This window comes from Mustela erminea, chromosome 3 (genome assembly GCF_009829155.1).
Source record: "Mustela erminea isolate mMusErm1 chromosome 3, mMusErm1.Pri, whole genome shotgun sequence".
Classification (NCBI taxonomy): Eukaryota; Metazoa; Chordata; class Mammalia; order Carnivora; family Mustelidae; genus Mustela; species Mustela erminea.
In genome coordinates, this window is record NC_045616.1 from 99,359,538 (window position 1) to 99,374,516 (window position 14,979).

Consider the following 14,979-nt stretch of genomic DNA (forward strand, 5'->3'; position numbering starts at 1 on the left):
TGCAGCCGGATGTTGTGATTTCTCTCCACCCACACGGCCTCGCCCGCCCTTGGCTCTGCGGCCTTATAAGGCAGCGCTACCACCCCGAGACGTTGGGGTGAGCTCACACCCATTATACAGGTGGTGAACAGAAGTGTCAGAAGTCCCGCAGCTGACTAGAGGCCAGAAGCTTGGAAGAAAACAAGGCCAACATCCTACTCCCTCCACTCCCACTTCACACAACACAAAACGGAGACTTGCCTAAACTGAGCGAGTAAGAGTAAGGCAGAGCCGAGTTCAGCCAGTTTTCTCTGATCCCTATCCATTCATTCATCCAAAAATTCAGAGCCCTCGCTTTGTGCCAGGCATTGACACAGTGCTGGGGAAAAGAGTAGTGTCAGCCAAGCTCTCTGCTTACATGCTAGAAGGGTGGTAAAGGTTAGTCCTATAAATAAACAGGATGGTCACAGAGAGTGGTAAGTGCAATTAAGACATTAAGACAAAATACTAAAATACAAAATACTAAAGTGTGAGGGGATAATGGTCTTAGGGTGTGACATTTGAGGAGATCCAATAGACACGTGTGGCTACCGTGATAGACAATACAGAGAATATCTCCATCATCACAGAAAGTTCTGGCAGATAGCACTAGTCTGGAAGAAGGAATGGCTTCCATTTGTACAAAGGTTCCGTGGTGACAGCCTGAATAACGGAGAAAGACGGTGCGACCAACTGAGGAGGTACTTTCTGATCCCCTAAACTCGTCTTTGAACAGGCAGTTCTGCCACCTTTTGAAATTTATGCCCCAAGTCTCTGTGAGAGAGAAGTGGGCTGTTGTGTGTGGGTATCCAGACGTCTGTGAGCAGGAGCCTGATGGCTTCTGACTTCTTATCCCATAGACCCATGCCCCAGCTGTACAAAGATGGAAGCCAGGGCAAGAGAACGGTGCCTTTCTGCTCTAATATAAGTTGTTGGAAGACATCCAGATGTGCAGGAAGAACTGGGGCAGATGTGTAGAAACTGCTGAGAAGGGGAAGTGTGTCTATATGGGAAAGTTTCTTCGCAAATTTCTGTAAATTGAGTCCTAACCATATGCGAGGCTCTGCTCTGCTAGTTTCTTTCTTTCTTTCTTTCTTTCTTTCTTTCTTTCTTTCTTCTTTCTTCCTTCCTTCCTTTCTTCCCTCTTTCCTTCCTTCTTTCTTCCTGACTTATTATTTATTTATTTGAGAGAGAGTGCAGGGGGAGGGTTGGGGGGAGGCAGAGGGAGAGGGAGAGTCTTAAGCAGACTCTGCTGAGATCAGGACCCTGGGCTAGAAACAGGGATCAGATACTTAAGGACTGTAGCACCCAGGTGCCCCCAGGCTCTGCCCTTTCAAGTGCATCCCCATTCAGCCATCTCAACAAGCTGGCCAGGCAGTGAGTGTCCCTCCCTCCCTAGAGAGGTGTGGTGGTTAAGGTTCATAGAGGCTGACAAATTATGGAAAGAGCCCAAATGTCCATTGACTGATGGATGGATGAAGAAGATGTGGGGGCACCCCCAGGTCGCTCAGTTGGTTAAGCCCCCAACTCTTGATTTTGACTCAGGTCATGATCTCAGGGTAGTGAGATTGAGCCTTGCATCCAGCTATGCACTGGGCGTGGAGCTTGCTTAAGTTTGTCTCTCTCCCTCTCCTTCTGCAACCCCCATCCTTTTCTCTCTCTCTTTCTCTCTCTCTCTTCCTCTCCAAAAAAAGTGTGGTGCGTGCCCTCACGTGCACGTGCACACACACACACGCACACACACACACAGGAATATTACTCAGCCATCAAAAATAATGAAATCTTGCCATTTGCAACAACATGGTTGGAACTAGAGTGTATTAGGCTAAGCAAAATAAACCAGTCAGAGAAAGGCAAATATCATCTGATTATACCATATGATTTCACTCATATGTGGAATTTAATAAACAAAACAGATGAACATAGGGGAAGGGAAGGAAAAATAAAATAAGATAAAAACAGAGAGGGAGGACTGCCTGGGTGGCCCAGTCGGTTGAGGGTCTGTCTTCGGTGCGGGTCAGGATCCTGGAGTCCTGGGTTTGAGTCCCACATGAGGCTCCTTGCTCAGCGGGAATTCTGCTTCTCCCCCTGCCTCTGCCCCTTCCCCCCATTCATGTTCTCTCTCTCTCTCTCTCTCTTTCTCTCTGTATCCTTCTCAAATAAATAAATAAAATCTTAAAAAAAAAAAAAAAACAGAGAGGGAGGCAAACCGTAAGAGACTCCTAACAATAGAGAACAAATTGAGGGCTGCTGGAGGGAAAGTTGGTGGTGTGATGGGCTAAATGAGTGATGGACTCTAGGCCATTTGTTCTGATGAGCACTGGGTGTTATACATAAGTGATGAATCACTAAATTCTACTCCAAAAATCAATACTATACTATATGTTAACTAACTTGAATTTAAAAAATAAAAAAAGCTTTGGGGCACCTGGGTGACTCAGTGGGTTAAAGCCTCTGCCTTCGGCTCAGGTCATGATCCCAGGGTCCTGGGATCGAGCCCCGCATCGGGCTCTCTGCTAGGCAGGGAGCCTACTTCCTCCTCTCTCTCTGCCTCTCTCTCTCTGCCTACTTGTGATCTCTCTCTCTGTGTGTCAAATAAATAAATAAAATCTTTAAAAAAATTTTTTTTAAAATTGAAAAAGCTTAATAGAAGCTGAGCCCCTGACCCACAGTCACACTGTGGGGTGGGTATCAGTGGCCAAGGTAGAACTGAAGGTTTTCTGATTCAAGTTCACTACTGGTTTTTTTCTTCCAGTCCCTTCTTCTATGGTCATTATTTCCCTACTTAAAACTACTGACTTACAGATTGATTGTGAGAGGTTTTGTTTTGTTTTAGGAACTTCCTGGTAACAATACATGAAGTCTTGCAACAGTTAGGACTTCTGGTGATGACTAAAACTGGCTTAGGCAAAAAAAGGGAATTTATTGGTTCAAGTAACTGAAAAGAAGAGGTGGTAGTTCTGATTTTATGTGTCTTTGGATCCCAGGTCTCAAATAGTGTCACTTAAAATTTGTCTTTCCCATATTCTGACTTTTAATCTGCTTTCAATCTGCATTGTCTTTATTCTCAAGTTTACTCTCTAAGATGTTAAAGATGGCTACCAGCAGCCCCATGCTCACTTTTTATGAATGAGGCAACTTTCTTTTTTCAGATTTTATTTATTTATTTGACAGAGAGAGACACAGCGAGAGAGGGAGCACACGCAGGGTGAGTGGGAGATGGAGAGGCAGGCTTCCTGCTGAGCAGGGAGCCTGATGTGGGGCTCAACCCAGTACCCTGGGATCATGACCTGAGCCAAACACTGAGCCACCCACGCACCCCAATGAGGCAACTTCTATAGGAAGAGAAAGCCTCTACCTTGAAGATTCCAGCAAAAATCCTGAGGTTGCCTCTGACTGGTCTGATTTGGGTCAGGTGCTCATTTTGAGCCAATCACTGAGGGCAGAGAGAGGCAGTGTTCTGATTGGCTAGGTATGGATCACATTCCCACTCCTGCCTCAGCTGAGGGATGGGGTGAGTCATTAGGAATCAGTCCATTTGTATTAGTTATCAATTGCTGGGTAACAAATCATCCAAACATTTATGGCTTAAAACAACAGCCAATTATCATTTCTCACTGTTTCTGAAGTTCAAGAATCAATTACACCTTAAAAAAAAAAAAAAAAAAAAAGAAGAAGAAGAAGTCAGAACAACTGAGCTGAATGGTTCTGGCTTAAGGTCTGCCATGACGCTGCAGACCAGATGTCGTTTGGGGCTGCAGTGTCTACTTCCAAAGTGGCCCATTCAGACTGGCTTTGGTTGTTGGCAGGTGATTTTACTTTCTCTTCACATGGGCCTCTCTGTAGGCTTGCTTGAGTGACCTCACAACATGGTAGTTGCTTCTCCTAGAGGGAGCAATCCAGGAAACCAAGGCAGAAACCGCAATCCTTTTTATGACCTGGGCTTCCGCCATATTCTCTTGGACACAAAGAACAGCTCTGACTCTGACTTGGTGTGGGAAGAGACTATACAAAGCATGCATACCAGGAGGTGAGGCTCGACAGGGAACATCTGACCCCCACAGCATCCCTCCCTCCTTCCTTCCCTGTTTGTTTCACTTTTCCTGTGCGTAGGCTTCGTTGTCAGGCAGACTCTCCTCAAGCAGTGACAAAGATGGCCAACAACATCTCCGGGCTTGCATTCCTGGTGACACCAGTGGGAAGAAAGGGTCTCTTTCCCAAAAGTTCTGGCAAAAGTCCCAAGGCAGAGTCTGATTGGCCAAACATGTATATGCTTATCCCTGAACTAATGGCTGTGATCTGGAGTTACCATGCTGTCTGACTGGCCAGCCCTAGAACTGAGGATAGAGCTGGAAGCCCTAGAACTGAGGATGAAGGCAGATTGGTTCCCAAAGGAAAATTCAGGTGTCACTCCTAAACCACAGTAAATGGTTTTTGGGCAGGAGAAACAATAATACCACCCTATCTCCCTCCCTTGAGCTCCAACTGCACTTCTTAGTAGTAGCTCTTGGTTTGGCATTTTTCTCATGGGATTATTTAATTTCTTGGCTCCCTTTCTGTGGTAGGTAGAATTCTAAGATGGTCCCGAGGATCCATGGTGAATACATACCTTCTCCTCGTTATTCAACCCAACACAAATCTAGATGTTGTGTAGAAGAATGCTGCAAATGTAATTAGGGTACCAAATAAACTGACCTTAAAATGAGATTATCCTTGGTGGGCCTGGCCCAATCAGGTGAGCCCTTAAATGGAATGGGGTTCTAACTGGCAAGGGAGATTCAAAGTGTGAGAGAGAATCAACATGGTGGAGGTTATCTGTCGCTAACTTGAAAGATGGAAGAGGCCACATGGCAAAAATACAAGCAGCTTCTAGGACCTGAGGCTGGCTCCTGGCTTACAGTCAGCAAAGAAACTGGAATTTCAGTCCTACAAATGCAAGGAACTGAATTCTGCCAATCATCTGAATGACCTTGGAAGTGGATTTTACCCCAGACCTCCCAGAGAACTTGGCCTTGATCAGGTTCGTGATTCCCTGAGCAGAAAGCCCAGGCACACAGTGCCAGACTTTCGACCTACAGATTTGTGAACAAATGGGTATTGGTTTTTGTTTTGTTTTTTGTTTTGTTTAGATTTTATTTATTTATTTGACAGAGATCACAAGTAGGCAGAGAAGCAGGCAGAGAGAGGGGGGTGGAAACAAGCTCCCTGCTAGCTGAGAGCCCGTTGTGGGGCTCCATCCCAGGACCCTGAGATCATGACCTGAGCCTAAGGCAGAGGCTTAACCCACTGAGCAATCCAGGCACCCTAAATGGGTATTGTTTTAAGCTGCAAAGTTTGTTGTTAATTTTTGGCAGCAATAGAATATGAATTTACTTGCCATGGACTCTAAGATCACTGAAATAGGAAACCTCTCCTCGATCTCTTTAACTTCCCCTCAGGAGGACCTGAAACATAAGGTCCCTCTTCCTGCTTCCCACTATCTGTGAAATAGATGGGGAGACCAGCTCCTCATCGCTCTATCCACACACTGCAAATCCCAACTCTTCCGCCCTTGGGAGCCTAGTGAGAAAGCTGCTCTGCTTGGCTTTCCACAAACAGCCTGTGCCCTGCAAGGCTCAGGAGGGCGGCTTGGCCAATCTCCACGTCCCAGGACTCAGGAACCTTTGACCAATTCTGCTGACCTGGACTCCTGGGCAAGCAGCTGGACTAACAGACAGACACCATGAGGACTCTGCTGTTTCTGGGGTCCCTGCTGGGAAGCCTGGAGTCAGCGCTTTTGGTGAGGGCTTTGGGAACCAGGAGGATTGTGCTGGGATAGCCCTGAGGGTTCCTATCATAGCCTTGGCCTCTGCTCATGTCCTTTTGGTCCAGGGGACTGGCAGGCCTGTTTGGAAAGGTGAGAATAACCCATAAGGCCCAGAAGGAAGAAAGAGAGAGAGACAGCCAGAGCTGGTGGATATGAAGACATGGACTTCATTTCTGGGGGAAGGGACCTTGAGGAGACAAGGGGAAGAGGAAGGGTCCAGGTCTTTTGAGGAAATTTCTGCATTTCTGAGATGTGAGAGGAAGCTGAGAACTGGCATGGGATCAGAGGCAGGCTATGACTTTCTGGGAAAATTCTCTGCCCTCTTCTCTCCCTTATAGATTCCACCTTGGAAAGCCCCCAAGGAGCATAAGCACAGAAAGGATGAGCACACAGTGGGTAAGTACCCTGGCTGCACTTCCTAAGAGACTCTTGGGTGGGAATGAGCATGTTGAGGAACAGTTTTGGGCCCTTGGAGCAAGGGGAGGGATCCCGACACTCTTCACTTTGTCTCCACTTTGGCTGGTATTCAAACCAGTGTGTCTACTGTGCACCCGGGCTCGTGCCCATGGGAACTGGGGACCCCCAGTGAACTGTGCGCTCCTTGAGGGCAGGCCTTGAGCTGTGTCTGAGTGCCCAGTCCAGTGCCTTCCCATCGTCTTTCATTTCCCTAGCCTCTCCTCTTCCTCCCCTTCCCTCTGTACATTTCACGGGCATCAGTCATGCCGCACAGAGGCTGGGGGGCTTGATGAACAAGGAAGGATCAGAGCAGGGCTCCGGAACCTAAATGCCTCTGAACCCTGGCTTCATCCCTTATGTGCTGGGCAAGTGACTTGACCTCTTCAAGCTTCAGTTTCCTCAACCATAAAGGCTGGTAATAGTAAAACCTCTTAGGGTTGTGGACGAGAAATGAGTTGTTAATCCCTGTGAAGCACTCGGCCCACAGATTGCGGCCTGGTTAATGATTAAACTCTATTAGCTTTTACTTACCAAGCTCTCTTTTAAAGGGGGATGTCTGCATCTCTCCCCTTCAAGCCAGGCCACGACTCTCCATTGCTTTCATTCTTCCTGGCTCTCAATATTTGCCTAGAATTGTGAAATCCTGTGGACCCTGCCCTGGTAACCCTTGTGTAGTGAGGCCAGGCCCAGCTCCTCAGTGTGGCACTAGGGCCCCCCACACCCAACACTGCCTGCCTCTGCCTCCTTTCCTCATCCTTTTGCAACCCGCTGAACTGCTTCCTTCTCTCTTGCCTGAGCCAACCTAGGTGCCCTGCCCTTGCCTAACCACCTACCTGAGGTCCTCCTCCTCTCTGTCCATCCCATTGGCATCTTAAAGCTCCATCTAAAACTTTCTCCTTTACTCCTATTCCTGGTTTGGCCCTCAGCAGGTGCCACTGTGCCTTTAGAAACAAAATAGCAGCTGATGCTTATTCAACACATACTATGGGCCAGACCTTGTGCTAAGAGCTCAATAGATATTATCTCATGTAAGCTTCACAACCCTTCTCTGAAGTAGATCTTCAAGTCCTGTCATTCCTGGTTGTCATGTTCGGTAAAGTCACCAAGACCACTGAATTACCAAATACTGAATGGCTGTTCCTAAAGGAAACATAAGATGAGGTTCCTGTGAGCTCCAGTCACGGCATTTTCATCAATTGTCGATAGAAAATCTCGTTTTATGTGTGCTTCTCTTTCAAGACGCTTTCCTTAATCTATTGTTACATCATTGATACAGAAGCCGTGGCCAGCAGCACTGTAACTCATGCCTGGACAAAGCTTATCTCACCCAGAAACACTCTCCGTAGTACCTATCATGACCTGCTTGCACTTAGGAAAGTCAACACTATATTTGCGGGCCATTTTCAACAGTAAAAGCATCTACCAGAAGTACAAGATTTCAGAAATGTGGCTCTAAGTAGGCCATAAAAGGACACTTCTTTGGTTTTTTGTTTTGTTTTGTTTTTAAGATTTTATTCATTTATTTGACACAGAGAGAGAAAGACAGAGCCAGAGAGGGAACATAAGCAGGCAGAGTGGGAGAGGGAGAAACAGGCTCCCCACTGAGCAGGGAGCCCAGAGTGAAGCAGGGTTCAATCCCAGGACCCTGGGATCAGGACTTGAGCCGAAGGCAGATGCTTAATGACTGAGCCACCCAGGAGTCCCAAAGGACACTTTTTTTTTTTTTTAAGATTGTATTTATTTACTTGACAGGCAGAGATCATAAGTAGGCAGGGAAGCAGGCAGAGAGAGAGAGAGAGAGAGGAGGAAGCAGGTTCCCTGCTGAGCAGAGAGCCCCATGCGATGTAGGGCTCAATCGCAGGACTCTGGGATCATGACCTGAGACAAAGGCAGAGGCTTTAACCCTCTGAGCCACCCAGGCACTCCTAAAGGACACTTCTTTACAGGAGAAGAGCTGAAACAGTAGGCAGAGCGTTACCTTGTTTCCCCTCAGCTAGGAATGTGTTTCAGCCACCTCACATTTTTCACTGTTCTGTGCATGTCTATGAATGACCAGAAAAGCATCTTGAGAATTGGTTTTGGGAATACATATAAATTTGTGCAAGAAGGCAGGTTTGCAAATATGGCAAATAGAGAGGTTTGAGGGTACAGTTTTAGAAAATAATAATAGCAATATTTTCATTGTAAAAACTTTAGAAATTACAGAAATGCAAAAGAAGAAAAAATTCCTCTGTAATCCACTATCTTCTTAAAAAACCACTCCTACAAACTTTGGAGCATGTCCTTCCAGATTTCTTTTTAATGCATATGTAAATATATTTGTACAAAAATAGGTCCACATTTGACATGCTGTTTTTAACTTGGTCTTCATTTAAAATTATGTTTTCTGTACTAGGATATCTGCATTATTAAAAGTTATTTTTATTATAAAATATGCATTACATAAAATTTACCATCACAATCGTTTTTAAGTATACAGTTCAGTGGTATTAAGCACATTCTGTTGGCCTGCAAACATCACCACCCTCCATTTCCAGAAAATTTTTTCATCTTGCAAAACCGAAGCTCTTCAACCGTATGGTTGACCCTTGAACCACAAGCTTAGCAGAGCTGATGCCCTCCCTCCTGTGCAGTAGAAAATCCATGTAAAACTTTTGACTCCCCCAAACTTAACTACTAATAGCCTAGGGTAGCCTACCGACAGGAAGCCTTACTGATAATGTAAACAGTCAATTAACACATACTTTGTATATTAAATGTATTAAAAAATATATATTTGCAATAAAGTAAGCTAGAGAAAAGAAAATATTAAGAAAATCATAAGGAGAACACATCTGTAGTACTGTATTTATTGCAAAAAGTCCACTTATAAGCAGACCTGTGTGGTTCAAACTTGGGTTTTTCAAGGGTCAACTATATTATTATCGTTGCCACTTTACACAGGAGGAAACTAAGGCTCAGAGCAGTCAAGCGACTTCTGCAGTCGACTAGTATTTATTAAGTGCCTACTGGGTGGCAAGCACTCTTCTAGACCTGGGGCTGCAGACTTGCCCAAGGTTACACAGCGAGTAGGTGGTGAAATTGGAGTCCACTCCAGCTGTCTGACTGCAGAGCTGAAGCTCTTATGCACAATGCAGTCTTGAAGGCACAGTGATCTTCTCAAGGGTCCTGTTTTCCAACCAGACCCTGAGGGGTGGCACCTGGGCAGTGTGGGGAAGGGGGAACGTCATCAGGGCTTGTGTTATCTCTGCAGTTCTCACGGTCACTGGGGAACCCTGCTACTTCCCCTTCCAGTACAACCGGCAGCTGTACCATAAATGTATCCACAGGGGCCGGCCCGGCCCCCGGCCCTGGTAAGACTACCCAGAAAGGGTGGGAGCCGGGGCCTGTGGAAGATGGAGCCTGCCCATCCTTCTGTCCCCGGAAGCCTGCTTGGAGAGAGGGGCTCTGACAGGGGAAGGCAGAGGAGGGAAGCTTCATCTCTTTCTACAGGTGTGCTACCACCCCCAACTTCGAGCAGGACCAGCAATGGGGATACTGCCTGGAGCCCAAGAAAGTGCAAGGTGCTACACACAGCCTTTGGGGTGGCCCGGGGCCCTCTCCTCCCCACTAGTTACTCTCCTGGGTGTCATTAGCACCTATACACCTGGTATTTTGGTCCCATCCAGACCCGTCCCTCCCTCTGGAGGGGAAGGTTCTAAGAGAAGGTAGCCCCATTTTGCAGGTAGGTAAACTAAAGCATGGAAAGTTGGGAGTGCCAAGGTCACAAGACAAGCAGGTTTGGGTAGGGACTTGGCCCCCCAGACCCCGGCTGTCTGACTCAGGCTCTCCACTCTTCCTTTCACTGTGTCCATCTCTCAGACCACTGCAGCAAACACAGCCCCTGCCAGAAGGGAGGGACCTGTGTGAACATGCCACATGGCCCACACTGTATCTGTCCAGAACACTTCACTGGGAAGCACTGCGAGAGAGGTAAGGAGATGGTGAAGTCAGGGGAGAGGATCCTGGGGAAATAGGGCAGTCCTGGGCCTACTGGTTTCTGGATCCCCAGGGACTGGGCAAGATCCCAGCCTCTCCTGAGACCACTGCTCCCGCTCCTCTGTCCCCAGAGAAGTGTTTTGAGCCTCAGCTTCTTCAGTTCTTCCACGAGAAAGAAATATGGCATAGGCTCGAGCCAGCAGGTGTGGCCAAGTGCCAGTGCAAGGGTCCTGAGGCCCACTGCAAGCTGCTGGCCACCCAGGGTGAGTGGATGGGTCGAGAACTGGCCTGGGAGGAAAGCTGAAGGTCGGGAAGAGCAGCTGTTAGGAAATGGGGTGGCGTGTCCAAGGAAAGGGAAATTCTCTGTGGGGTCTTTGGGCCCAGAGGTGGCTCAGTGCCCTCCATCTGCCAGTCTGCCGCACCAACCCCTGCCTCAACGGGGGCAGCTGCTTAGAAGCGGAGGGCCACCTACTGTGCCGTTGCCCGGCTGGCTACGCTGGACGCATGTGCGACGTGGGTGAGTGGTGGGTGAGTCGGGATCTTGGGGGACGCAGAAGCTCCGCCCCCAGGTAGGAAGGGCTCCGGGAGCGGGAGTCGGGTGAGTGGGGAAAGGGGCTGAGAGGGTGGTGGGAAGCCATACCGCCTCCCGACTGCAAGGAGCCTCCTCCCTCCCCAGACACTGAGGCGCACTGCTACGAAGGCCGCGGGCAGGACTACCGCGGTAGAGCCGCGACTGCGCTCTCGGGTGCCCGGTGTCGACCGTGGGTCTCCGAGGCCACCTATCAGAAAGTGACTGCAGAGCAAGAGCTTAACTGGGGATTGGGCAACCATGCCTTCTGCCGGTGCTCTGGATGGGGCGGGTAGGGCGTCCCCCTCTGCCCCAGGGCCCTCTGCGGCTCCTCGCGCTTTAACAGCGCCCCCTACCGCGGTTGTAGGAACCCGGACAATGACACCCGCCCGTGGTGCTTCGTGTGGAGTGGCGACCGGCTGAGCTGGGAATATTGCCGCCTGGCACGGTGCCGGGCCCCAAACCTGGCGGCTCCTCAGAACCTGTCTCCAAGCCGGGTTCCCTCTGGGCACCCGGACCTTCCCTTGCCCTCGCTTTTGGCACTGCAGAAGCCTCAGCCCCCGACCCCAGGTAGTTGGGAAGGGGCGGGAAATCGGAGGGTGCACGGCGAGCTACCTTCCAGCCCTTGGTGGGTCTCCCAGCACTCAGCCTGAGCTGCTCCCACAGCCTCGGGCGCCACGCCGGAGCAGCCCATTTCTGTGCCCAGTTCGGGCTGCGGACAGCGGCTCCGGAAACGGCTGTCCTCTCTGAGCCGCGTCGTCGGGGGCCTAGTGGCCCTGCCTGGGGCGCACCCCTACATCGCCGCGCTGTACTGGCGCCACAATTTCTGCGCGGGAAGCCTCATCGCCTCCTGCTGGGTGCTGACGGCAGCTCACTGCCTGCAGAACCGGCGAGTCCCCGCCCGGACCCTCAGCTCCTGGCTCCTACGTGCCCGGCTCCCGCGCGCCCCCCGCCCCAACCCTTGCCCTACCTCCCCGCACCCTTCCCCAGCCCCCCAGAAGGAAGCTGAAACCCAGCAAAGGGCTCAGGAGCAGAAGATAAATGGCCTGCCCTGAGAACGCTCCCCACCCCCCCGCACCCCCTCCGCCTGCAGGCCGGCGCCTGAGGAGCTGACGGTGGTGCTCGGCCAGGACCGCCATAACCAGAGCTGCGAGCAGTGCCAGACGCTGGCCGTGCGCGCGTACAGCCTGCACGAGGCCTTCTCGCCCATCACCTACCAGCACGACCTGGGTGCGTGGGGGCGCCCCGGCGGCGACCAGGGGAAAAGCGTGGGGGAGGGCTCTGAGTCCTGGCGTCGGGGTCTCACCCTCCTCCCCGCTTGGGTTAGCGCTGCTGCGCCTGCAGGAGACAGCGGACGGCCACTGCGCGCTCCCATCGCCTTTCGTTCAGCCGGTGTGCCTGCCGAGCGGCGCTGCCAGCCCAGCCGAGCCCGAGGCCGCGCTCTGCGAGGTGGCCGGCTGGGGCCACCAGTTCGAGGGTAGGCAGAACGGCTGGGGTTGGTAGGGACACCTCTGGCCACTGGGGTAGGCGAGAGAAACCCGCAGTTTGGGTACCACTGGGGACAGGTGGCGCTGACCTGGTGGGTTGGGAGGACTCGCAGGGCCCCTGTCTCTGCAGTCATTCCCTTCCTGCCAGGGCCTGGGCTTCAGTGCTTGGTGGGGGCGTCTCCTAAGGGGTACAGAGAGAATCACACTTTCTCTTGGTTCTTTCTGGGCACTGCGATGCAAGAGCTACCAAGAATGCCGGCCTCGCTGGGGCAGTCGGTTCGCTAGTTGGCGAGCATTGTTCTGAGACATTGGGGGGGGGGGGGTTAGTGGGGGTGGTGTTCCAAAGCAGTCCTGCTCCGCCCCGCGCATTCAAATCCCGGGTCCTCTCTGGTCTCAGTTTTCTTGTCTATAAAATGGTGTTAAGAGCAACTCTCTTTTTCACGAGCTTGCTGCTATAGAGGCCAATTAGTGGGCGGCAAGCAGAGTCGCACTGGGTGTGAGGAACGCGCTCTTGGTTCGCAGGGGCGGGGGAATATTCCAGTTTCCTGCAGGAAGCGCAGGTGCCGCTCATCCCTTCGGAGCGCTGCTCCGCCCCTGAAGTGCACGGAGCCTCTTTTACCCCCGGCATGCTCTGCGCTGGCTTCCTCGAGGGCGGCACCGACGCCTGCCAGGTGAGTCCCTGAGCGGGCTTGGGCTTGGCGCCCTCCTCCACCTGGTCAAGTGCAGACCCCAGACCAAGGGTGCTGAGGCGCGTATCCCCGACCCAGGGTGATTCTGGGGGCCCGCTAGTGTGTGAGGACGATGCCACAGAGAGCCAGCTCATCCTGCGAGGTATCATCAGCTGGGGTTCGGGTTGTGGCGACCGCTACAAGCCAGGTGTGTACACCGACGTGGCCAGCTACCTGACCTGGATCCAGGAGCACATCAACTCCTGAGATTCGTCCAGGGACTCATCGTTCCCTCCTGAGCAATTCTGGAACGGAAGGGTGGCTGGCCCATGATTATGGATGGCAGGGATTGTGTTCCATTCCTCTTAGCCCCAGGCCTGGAGTAGGCACTCAATAAAGTACTTTTGAAAATGCTTGAGAGGCACAGCTCTGCAGGGGCCCCGATGGGAGACGCCAAGACAGTAAATCCGTGCAGTTCTCCACACCCCTCAGGGAACAGGATCTATTGAGATCTTAAACAAGATATTAGAGATTCATGTCCAGTGGATTTTTACTAAGCGGTACTGTGTACCAAGCCCTGAGCAAGCTGACTCCATATTATTTACTCTTTGTTTGAAACTAATATTAACATTGGAAGTTTCTAGAACAAAGGTTCTCAACCTCTACTGTACACCAGAATCATCTGGGGAGCTTTTTGAACCTATGCCTGAGAGCTACCTCGGATCAATTAAATCAGTATCTCTCTATCTCTCTGGATGATTCCATATGCAGTGGAAGCGGAGAACCAGGGCCAGAAAGGCTTAACATTAAAACACGGGTGTGGACTCAGAGCTGGCAATGTGGAAGATACCCCTTTCCCCCACCAACTTGCACTAGGGCAGTGGGGCTCAAACTGTGCCTGGACCACCAGTCGCAGCATCAATGGGGAACTTGTTAGAAACGCATTTTTCTCTGGCTGCCTCCCATACTACTGAATCAGAAACTCTTGAGTTGGGACCCAGCAATCTGTTTAACAGATTTCCAGGAGAGTCTGATTTTCCTTAACGTTGAACCAAACTGGGGATTCTGGGGTTTGAATGGTTACCAGGCTGCGAGGTCTAGCTGTCCAGACTTGCTCTTTTTGTTCTTAAACCCATGTGTACTTTGTGCGTGGTGAGCCAATTAAGTTAGCTTTTCAAGGGTTATATGGAGGACGCGATTTCCTCTTTTAGGCTAACTTTCCAACCTCACCACGCCTTCCCCTCGCTCCACGTATACATTCTCCAGTGCATGCAGCCTCTCTGTGACATCGCCATGCCTCAGTGTCACAACCCCCCCACCCCCCGACGAGCGTCACAGTGCCTGGGGTTCCAGGCACCGGGAACAGCCGGATAGCCCGGGAAAGTGCGGCCAGACGCGGGGGGGCGCACTCTGAGCCGGAATGGGAGACTGGAAGGGCTATATCAGTGCGGTGTTGCGTGACCAGCGCATTGACGACGTGGCCATCGTGGGTCACTCAGACAATCGCTGCGTGTGGGCATCGCGCCCCGGAGGCCTTCTGGCTGCCATATCGCCGCAGGAGGTGGGTGTGCTCACAGGGCATGACCGGCGCACCTTCCTGCTGTCGGGCCTCAGCGTGGCGGGCCGCCGCTGCTGCGTCATCCGCGACCACTTGCTGTCTGAGGGCGATGGAGTTCTGGACGCGCGCACCAAGGGGCTGGATGGGCGCGCGGTCTGCGTCGGCCACACCCCGCGCGTGCTCCTCGTGCTCATGGGCAGGCGCGGCGTGCACGGGGGCATCCTCAATAAGACGGTGCATGAACTGATCAAGGGTCTGCGCAAGCAGGGCACCTAGCGGGACAGCTAGGCAGCGGGGCGGCACGGGCAAAATAAATGCTGGACGTGGCTAGCTCATCCTGTATTTGTGCACAGGGCAGTTGCAGATGAGACCAGTTTCCCTGGAAGATTCTTGCAGGCAGGGTTACGTGATGGGCTGGGATTCTGAGTCCAGAGGCATCC

At 51.3% G+C, this 14,979-nt stretch overlaps 2 protein-coding genes across 3 annotated transcripts; both read left to right on the forward strand.

The window, feature by feature from the left end:
* Window positions 1-5,676: 5,676 nt before the first annotated feature.
* On the forward strand, window positions 5,677-13,394 carry F12 (coagulation factor XII). 2 transcript variants are annotated; one of them, XM_032336883.1, is made up of 14 exons: window positions 5,677-5,797; window positions 6,163-6,220; window positions 9,534-9,633; window positions 9,773-9,843; window positions 10,142-10,252; window positions 10,390-10,521; window positions 10,671-10,775; window positions 10,935-11,118; window positions 11,194-11,396; window positions 11,493-11,715; window positions 11,920-12,056; window positions 12,154-12,303; window positions 12,836-12,984; window positions 13,081-13,394. In XM_032336883.1, the coding sequence occupies exons 1-14, from the start codon at window positions 5,741-5,743 to the stop codon at window positions 13,246-13,248; spliced, it is 1,848 nt and encodes a 615-aa protein (XP_032192774.1). In that variant the 5' UTR covers window positions 5,677-5,740; the 3' UTR covers window positions 13,249-13,394. The 2 variants fall into 2 exon arrangements, with proteins under 2 accessions (XP_032192774.1, XP_032192776.1); XM_032336885.1 differs by having other exon boundaries at window positions 5,678-5,797; window positions 10,935-11,100.
* A 924-nt stretch (window positions 13,395-14,318) lies between these two features.
* PFN3 (profilin 3) lies at window positions 14,319-14,861 on the forward strand. Its single transcript, XM_032336886.1, has one exon. The coding sequence runs from the start codon at window positions 14,402-14,404 to the stop codon at window positions 14,813-14,815; it is 414 nt and encodes a 137-aa protein (XP_032192777.1). The 5' UTR covers window positions 14,319-14,401; the 3' UTR covers window positions 14,816-14,861.
* The last annotated feature ends 118 nt before the right edge of the window (window positions 14,862-14,979 follow it).

Bases quoted from the DNA above. Each gene is read 5' to 3' on its own strand.
- F12 (XM_032336883.1), top strand. From the start codon at position 5,741: ATGAGGACTCTGCTGTTTCTGGGGTCCCTGCTGGGAAGCCTGGAGTCA. The intron at 6,221-9,533 runs GTAAGTACCCTG...TTATCTCTGCAG, and splicing joins AAAGGATGAGCACACAGTGG to TTCTCACGGTCACTGGGGAA. The intron at 9,844-10,141 runs GTGCTACACACA...TCCATCTCTCAG, and splicing joins GGAGCCCAAGAAAGTGCAAG to ACCACTGCAGCAAACACAGC.
- PFN3 (XM_032336886.1), top strand. From the start codon at position 14,402: ATGGGAGACTGGAAGGGCTATATCAGTGCGGTGTTGCGTGACCAGCGC.